This window comes from Paroedura picta, chromosome 12 (genome assembly GCF_049243985.1).
Source record: "Paroedura picta isolate Pp20150507F chromosome 12, Ppicta_v3.0, whole genome shotgun sequence".
NCBI classification, from domain to species: Eukaryota; Metazoa; Chordata; class Lepidosauria; order Squamata; family Gekkonidae; genus Paroedura; species Paroedura picta.
Window position 1 is genome coordinate 384005 of NC_135380.1, and position 8078 is coordinate 392082.

At 60.9% G+C, this 8078-nt stretch overlaps 1 protein-coding gene across 2 annotated transcripts; it reads right to left on the minus strand.

Moving 5' to 3' along the window:
• Nucleotides 1-2274: 2274 nt before the first annotated feature.
• On the minus strand, nt 2275-6918 carry SCN4B (sodium voltage-gated channel beta subunit 4). 2 transcript variants are annotated; one of them, XM_077306161.1, is made up of 5 exons: nt 5762-6006; nt 5182-5342; nt 4517-4751; nt 4277-4406; nt 2275-4171 (listed from the first exon to the last, which is right to left on the minus strand). In XM_077306161.1, exons 1-5 carry the CDS (start codon nt 5865-5867, stop codon nt 4078-4080), a joined length of 726 nt encoding a protein of 241 aa, XP_077162276.1. In that variant the 5' UTR covers nt 5868-6006; the 3' UTR covers nt 2275-4077. The 2 variants fall into 2 exon arrangements, with proteins under 2 accessions (XP_077162276.1, XP_077162277.1); XM_077306162.1 differs by lacking the exon at nt 5762-6006 and adding an exon at nt 6777-6918 and having other exon boundaries at nt 2290-4171.
• Between the last annotated feature and the right edge of the window lie 1160 nt (nt 6919-8078).

Genomic DNA, 8078 nt, shown 5'->3' on the forward strand with positions numbered 1-8078 from the left:
ACTCACAACCCTATCGCTCATCCACTGTAACCTGCCACCCCCTTAAGCCTTCGCAGAATCAGCCACTCTGTCAGATGGCTATCCAACCTATGTTTAAAAATTTCCAAAGATGGAGAACCCACCACCTCCCGAGGAAGCCTGTTCCACTGAGAAACCGCTCTGTCAGGAAGTTCTTCTGGATGTTTAGATGGAATTTCTTTTGAATTAATTTCATCCCATTAGTTCTGGTCTGTCCCTCTGGGGCTAGAGAGAACAATTTTGCTCCATCCTCCACATGGCACCCTTTTAAATACTTGAAGATGGCTACCAGATCCCTTCTCAGTCGTCTCCTCTCCAGGCTAAACAGACCAAGCTCTCCCAACCTTTCATCATATGTCTTGGTCTCCAAACCCCTCACCATCTTTGTTGCCCTCCTCTGGACATGCTCCAATTTGCCAACATCCCTCTTCAATTGGGGTGCCCAAAACTGAACACAGTACTCCAAGTGAGGCTGAACCAGAGCAAAGTAAAGCAGAGCAGAGTAAAGCAGAGCATGATGATCCTGCACTGGACGGGGGGTGGGACTAGATGGCCTTCCACCTCTAGGAGTCTAGCTCAGTAGTGGGATGGGCTGCCTAAGCAGGTGGGGAGCTCCTCCTCACTGGTGGTCTTCTAGCAGCAGCTGTACAGAGACTCATTCTGGATGCTTGAGGCTGATCCTGTACTGTCTACTGGGCCCCGGCCTAGACAATCCAGAACAGAACCGCCTCTTTCCTTCTGTATTCAGTTGGGCTTCCTGGCCATCCTCAGAAACATTGTGCACCTGGGCCCGGACACAGATGACCCGCTCCTAGTCTCTTCCAGGCTCGGTCTCAAGGCTGAGAACCAGCCAGGCTCATTTCTAGCCTGCAAAAGTGTACAGGTCATGGTGTCCATTGAGATCTGCCCAGGAAAGGTTAGCCCACAGCACAGGGGCAGCACCCCTGTGGGAGAAGCCTCGTGGACTTAGCCCTGACCCAGCACACAGTTTCCAGTGAATGTGGGCAGGTGGCTGGGACCAAGCATGTAAAGAGTTCTGTGGCACCCCTCTGAGAAAAGGGAGAGGCAGAATGTTTGGATGTTAAGGCATGCTATTAGGTGAAATAAATAATTGGCTCTTGAGAACGGAGGGACGGACCGGCACAGGAGCCCTGTGAGCGGAGGGAGGTGATGGTGATGTTGGGGCAGCCAGTGATATGCAGATCCTGCCCAGCTGTTTCCTCGAAGCCACGCCACTGCCTCCATTCACAGCTACCCTCTCCCTTGCAAGGCAGTGGTGCAAGTCTTGTGGCAGGGGCTCCCATGCACACGCCATCCGAGCTGCAGCCCCAGGCCCAGTTTCCCAGCCCAGACTCCCCAGCGACCACTGTGCTTTTATGACCCTGCCCTCCTGTTCCCTCCATGGCTGTAAGAAATGGGGGCTTTGTTGTCATTTATCTCTCTGCACATGTTCAAAAGTGAGGAGCCACACACACTGCCTGTTCAGATCCAGGGCGTATATTGGGTAAAAACAGCCTGCAGGTAATATTATTAAATGGCAGGGGATCTTTCTTTCTTTCTTTCTTTCTTTCTTTCTTTCTTTCTTTCTTTCTTTCTTTCTTTCTTTCTTTCTTTCTTTCTTTCTTTCTTTCTTTCTTTCTTTCTTTCTTTCTTTCTTTCTTTCTTGTATGACATCTGTATGCCTCCTCTCCAGGAACCTGCCCAAGGTGACTTACAATTGTCTGAGACCAGGCCTAAAGAGCTTTAGAGGTCATAAACAGTACCTTGGAATGAACCTGGAAGCTAATCGGGAACCAATGCAGTGACAGCAGAGGGTGGGCGGTCTCCATATTCTGCCTGACCCCCCACAGCAGGCAAACCATGGTATGGGAGCTAGAGTTCCCAAGTTGCTTTGAGGAGCAGACTCCTGAAGTGCCCCCCCCCCCAAGCAGCATCAGTTTCTGGATGAATTTATTCAGGACATCTTTCTGCCCTTTCTCAAGAAGGCCAAGGTCTGTCTTTGGCCAGAGTTTCTCTTGCTCGGGTGGTGGAAGAGTAATCTGGTGATTTTCCTTCCATGCTCAGTTGAGCGATGGTAGGCAGGTGGGGCTCGGCGGCCTTCTCCAGCCCCTGCCCAGTCCCCATGGAGAAGGTCTTGAGTGCTGATGAAGACACACCCCTGGCCTTTTCCAACAGGGGTGCATGGGATCCCAATGGGCCACCCCCTGCCTCTCCCCCTCCACTTCAGGGGGATTCCTTTGCAGACGCCCTCTGACATGAGGCCCCCAGGCCCAGGGGTGACTTCTCACAAAAGCCTGCTCTGTGTCCGAGGCTGAGAAGAACAGATAGCAGGTCCAACAAGAGACGGATCCCCCAACAGACTCAGCCCAAAAACCATGCTGTCTTCTCGACTTCTTTTATTTCCAGCCTCATTGAGACAGAGTACACGGTGTGAAACTACGCAGTCCAGTAGCATGAGACAAGGATGTCTCTGGTAAACCAAGCAATAGGCCGGGGATGACAAAGACCAACCAGCCCGGATGAGCGGGGGAACTGTCTCTTGCAGCCCAAGTGCTGCGCCTGTTTCCCCTCCCACCCCCAGCCCTTGGTGCTAGTCACTAGTGGGGTCTTCTCCCCCTCCCCCACGAGGTAGGTCTGGATTAATTGGCATGCGCAGGGGAGGAGCATAACCCAAAAGACAGAGGCAGGGAACAGATTGCTTTCCCTGCTGCCAGCATCTCCCAGTGCACTGTGGGGCAAGCGGCAGGGTAGGGGGGCAGAAGGTTCTTAGGGACCCAAATGCTGCTCCCGCTCTAGCCTCCCAGAGCTGCAGGGCTCCAGGGTTCGGGAAATGCGCTCAGCTGCAAAAGTCTGAGACGCACAATATCTTGTGGACTTTGGCTTCTTCAGGGGAATTAGTAAAAGATACATTTTCTTTCTTTCTTTCTTTTAAGTGTCTTGCCCTCATGGCAAAAATCTGGAATGGCATTAGCCATTGTTGTCAAGAGCTAAAGTACAGGAGGGTCCGAATCAGCCCTTCTTTGTAGTGACCAATTAGTCCCTGAATTTTCAGCCCTGCAGCTCTTCTTTCCCCACTCCTGACAGTTAGGAATGGAACACAAATTCTCCTAATTCTGAAGTTGCCCCTGAAGTATGCCACAGTGGACTCACCTTGCAAGCGTGGCCAACGGTGCCTCTGTGCCAGAGAGCTTCACCCGGGCATATTCTCCTTCAGGGCTGGCAGCTTGAGGAGGGAGTGTGAGGAGGCCTCATGCCATGCCCAGGGGTGGCCCCTGTGGCCAGCCTGCCCAGGTCCTTGAGGATGGGTGGCCCCATGCCCACCTGGCACTACCATTGCCTCATCCTTGCTCTGGGCAACACCTTTCTTGCTGGCCAAGCCCAGGCAAAAGCACAGTCAGGCAAGCCCATGAGGAGCCAGGGCAAGTGGGAAGCTGGGAAGAAAGCATGCGGGAGCAGGCATGGGGGGGGGGCAGCTGGGCAGAGAAGTGCCAAGTGACTGTTGCTGCTTTGTTGTCCAGGGAGGCTTGGCATGGCCTCAAGGCACCAGAGCCAAGCCGGTGTGGAACTAGGCGGAGGGGGCCAAATCCTGAGAAGGGCCACTCCTTTCATCCACAGGTGGGACAACACACAGCACCCTCCCCAAGGAGCAAAGCCCTCCAACCCTGACCCAGACATGGAGGGCCAGGCTCCCAGGCCTGCTGTCAGCTGTGCAGGGAGGGGCACCTCCCCACTGTGCAGGCTGCGTATATAGGGGAAGGCAAACATTGCCCACCCTGTTCCCTACCACTGGCTGGCCCTACCTGGCACAGACCCTGCTGCCCACAATCCTGTGTCCCCACCCCCACCCCTGGCACTACAGAGTCTCAGGACCAGCCTGAGCACATGGCCCCCACAAGAGGTCTGCAGGTGCCTTTCCCTAGCCTAGGCAGTGGGCAGTTCCACGCCCGCTGGCTCTCTGACTGCTCAAAGTGGCAGTCACCTATCTGTGAAGCAGCAGTGGTTGCAGCAGGCAGGCAGCTGTGCTAAGTCCAGGGTCATGTGGCCGCCCCTGCCGCAGCCTCAGGCCTTGGGGGCCATCTTCTGGTCTGCTTTGGACCCTGCCAGACCGTTCTCGGTGTTGTCGTTCCCTGAAGAGCTCACCAGGCACTCGTTGCTGGGGACAGAGGAGGAGACCCGCAGTGGGGGGGGGGGAGTGTGAGGCCAGGCGCAGGCGCAGGCGGCCGACCCCCTCTCCCTCCTGCCCGAGACCCTAACTCACTTCTTCTCCTTCCTCTTCTTGAGTACAAACAGGAGGAGTTTTTTGGCCAGCAGGAGGATGACCAGGAGCCCGATGACACCGCCCACCACGGCCGCGATGATCTTGGTCAGCGTCTTGTCCACCTTCTCCACTGCGGGGAGGGGGGGCGGGACGGTCAGGCGCGGGGTGGGGCGGGGGGAAGGGAGCGCCCCTGCCTGCCTGCCTGCCTCCCCTCCCCCTCCCCCGGCCGGCCCGACTCACGTTCCACCACCACAGCCAGGGCGATGGTGGCGTTGTGCTCGGCGTCCCGCTCCTTGGGGTTCTTCACGTGGCAGGTGTATTTCCCCGAGTCGCTGAAGTCCACCGCCAGGAGGACGACGGACAGGTTGTACTCGCGGCTGTCCTTTTGCAGCGTCACTTCGGGAAGCTGCACCCGCGGGTTGCACAGCCGGCACACGGGCCGCACGTTCTTGTTCCGCACTAGCCCGGTGTAGAACTGCAGGGGGGCGGGGAGGGAGGGAGGGAAGGAGGAAGAGAAACACCCCTGAGCCACGGACCGGAAAGGCCGGCCGGGCCCGAACGAGAGAGCCGCTTGTGCCAGGGAGGGCCGGGCGCCTCCGACCAGCCTCTCCTCTCCCCGCCACCCGCACGCAGGCGCGCCCCGACCCGGAGCAGTACGCGGGGGGCGACCGAGAACAGCCCCGGTTCCTCTGGGGCCTGACCACCGGACGCGTCCGACCCGTCCCTCCCGAATGGTCGGGAGGGGACAGGACAGTTTCTTCGGCCGCCACCACGGGCTTGGCTCCGGAGGGCCCCCAGCACCGCACGCCCCCCAACCCGAGGGGCCCAAGCCGCCGGGCTGCTCCTCGGCCTCGGCGGCGCCCCGTGCTCTGCCCCCCGAGCCAGCGCGGGCCGGCGTCACACACTTGGGTCGCGTTGAACCACCAGGAGAATTCAGCGTTCTCGAAGCCGATACAGGCCGTGAAGGTGCAGGGCAGGAGCACGTCGGAGCCATTCTGCGTGAAGATAGTGGCCGCCTTGCCCACGGAAACCTCCAGGGCCAGCGTGGCCGAGCACCAAAGGAGGCCTGTGGAGGAGGAGGAGGAGGTGGAGCAGGAGGAGGGAAGAGAGGCCTCTTGACCCCTGGCGCCCGGCCGGGGCTCCCCCTCCTCCCCCACAGAACAGCTGCCTGGCCCTGGCCCTGGCCCTGCCCTCCCCCGAGCCGCACACCACTTGTCGGCCCCTGCTCGCTTCCACGCCAGAGCTGCCCAGGAGGCACCCCTCCGCCGCCAAACAAGCCAGCCGTGGCTCCCCTCGGAAGGACGGGAAAGCTCTCGCCTCTTGGCGCCCACCCTCCCAGAAAGGCCGTGGTGGGAGCTCCAAACCAGGCAGCCTGGGCCAGAGAGCAGGGCCGGCTCGGAGCGATCGGAGGGCTCCTCTGCAAGACACGAAAGCTCACCCCTTGAATAAAAGCGGGTTGGTCTGAAGGTGCCTGATTGGACTCACATTTTGCTCGCCTGGTTTTTCGGCAGCCTGGGTGCCGGCCACTCCCACCCCCACCCCGCCCCGCCCCGCCGCGCCAGCTCAGACAGCCGGCTCCCCTGCGCAGCATCAGTTGCCGCGGTGGTCCACAGCCCTAAGGGAGAAGTCCCGGGAAGGGCGTCTCGTCTTCGTTTCATCGGCCAGACAGTCTTGAGGAGAGGTCGAGAGAATGGGCCACCAGGCCGCCTCCTGAAGGAAACCCGCGGCTAGAAAGACCTGGACCGGCCTCCGGGTCCCCCGCCCCGCCCCCTTCTTAGCTCCCCTCTCAGCAGGAGAGGGCGAGGGAGGAGTCGCCCCGCCCCCCCCCCGCCGCCCCCCTCCTCGCGCCTGTCCCTCCGGGCCGGTTTCGCCCGCTCTGACCGGCAGCGGCTCTTCTGGGGCTCAGGGTAAGAGCCTTCAAGCTAGAGGCGCAGGAGGCTGGATCTGGGACATTTTGCCGGCCAGGCCTGGAGTAAGCCTCGGCCTCGTGAGAAGACCCACCGCTCCCTCTTAGGGACGAGCGGCGTTGACAGCTCGGGGAGCAGAGCCCGCCAGTGCCGCCTAATCTGCGCGGGCAGAGCAGAGGACGACGGGACAGCAGGGCCCTCCCTGGAGGGAGGGAGCCTTGGGTGAGGGTCGGGGGCCCCCAGGGATCCCGGGACGCTCCCGGGGGAAGGGCTGCTCTTGCTGTGAGAGAGAGAGAGAGGCTCAGTCAACAGGGCGGCCTGCACTCGGCCCCCGATGCTGACGGCAGCCCACCCACCCCCGTCGGGGCAGACCAAGGCCCCTGTCCTCCCTGCCGAGGAACCCCGCCCGAGAGCATGAGCTAAGTTCCTCGCCCCACAAAGGGACCCAGAACCTCTCTCCCTCGGCCGGCCGGTCCTTGGCGAGCAAGGCCCCTCAGGGAAACTGGCTGAGACCCTCGCGGGACGGCCTGCCTGCCTGCCTGCCTCGCTCCCTGGGCAGCCTCTCCCTTCCCCTCGCCGGCTCCCTCATTTACCTAGCAAGGCCGCCCCGAGCCGGCCTCCCACCATGACCGCAGCGCCGGATCCTGGCCCGTCCGCCCGCAGTGCCGTCTGCCGGCTCCGAGTGCGATCCGCCAAAGTTGCCTCGCCGCCTGGCCCGCCCCCTCGGGGAGCCCCAGCTGGGCCAGGGGCGGAGACAAGCGCGGGGGCGGGGCGTGCGGCCGCCGCAAAGTCTCCAGCAGGAGAGCCGCCGCCGGACTGCCCGCGCCAGCACCTGCCTGCCACCGACCGGCCGACCAGCGCCCGGAGTCTGCGCGCGGCATCGCGGGTCGCCCCTGCCCTGCCTGGCCGGCCGGCCGGCCGAGAGCCGTGCCGCATAGCTGCCCGCGACGGCGCCCCCGCCCCCACTCACGCGCACTCTCCCCGTCGGGGGCTGAGCCCGACCGCCCTGCGGCGTAGAGCATGTCCCTTCCAGCCCCCCCCCCCCACCGGGAGTCCACCGCAGCCGGCGCAGGAGACGGCGGCAGCCGGGACAGGTTTCCAGAGCCCTTCAGAGCGGGACTGAGTCAGCCCCTTCCTCTTCGCCAGGAGCTGGCGGCGCGCCTGCCGGCCTCTCTCTCTGCCCGCGGCGGCAGAAGGAGGTCGGGGTCGGCCGCCCCCAGCCCCCCCCCCCGCGTCTCTCTGACAGTGCGCAGGCAACAGCGGCCTCGCCCTGCCCCCCCCCCTCCGACCAGCCCCCCCCCCCCCCCCGGCGCAGTCCTTCCCCGCGTGCCGGGAACATAGCGGGCTGCTGCGGGGAAAAAGGCAAATGGGATTTTGGGCTGTATCAAACGGAGTATTGTGTCCAGATCATGGGAGGTGATGGTACCGCTTTGCTCTGCTCTGTTTCGGCCTCACTTGGAGTACTGTGTTCAGTTCTGGGCACCCCAATTGAAGAGGAATGTTGACAAAATGGAGCATATCCAGAGGAGGGCAACAAAGTAGTGAGGGGTTTGGAGACCAAGAGCTATGAAGAAAAGTTGGGGGAGCTTGGTCTGTTTAGCCTGGAGAGGAGATGACTGAGAGGGGATCCGATAACCATCTTCAAGTTTTTAAAAGAATGCTATATAGAGGATGGAGCAGAGTTGTTCTTTCTTGCCCCAGAGGGATGGACCAGAACCAATGGGATGAAATTAATTCAAAAGAAATTCCATCTAAACATCCGGAAGAAGTTCCTGACAGAGCAGTTTCTCAATAGAACAGGCTTCCTCGGGTGGTGGTGGGTTCTCCATCTTTGGAGATTTTTAAACAGAGGCTGGGGAGCGGCTGATTCTGTGAGGGCAAAGGGGTGGCAGGTT

Coding starts and splice junctions, on each gene's coding strand:
- SCN4B (XM_077306161.1), bottom strand. CDS start 5,867: ATGCTGCGCAGGGGAGCCGGCTGTCTGAGCTGGCGCGGCGGGGCGGGG. Junction 4,752..5,181: donor GGTGGTTCAACGCGACCCAA/GTGTGTGACGCC, acceptor GCCCCCCTGCAG/TTCTACACCGGGCTAGTGCG. Junction 4,407..4,516: donor CCTGGCTGTGGTGGTGGAAC/GTGAGTCGGGCC, acceptor CCCTCCCCGCAG/TGGAGAAGGTGGACAAGACG.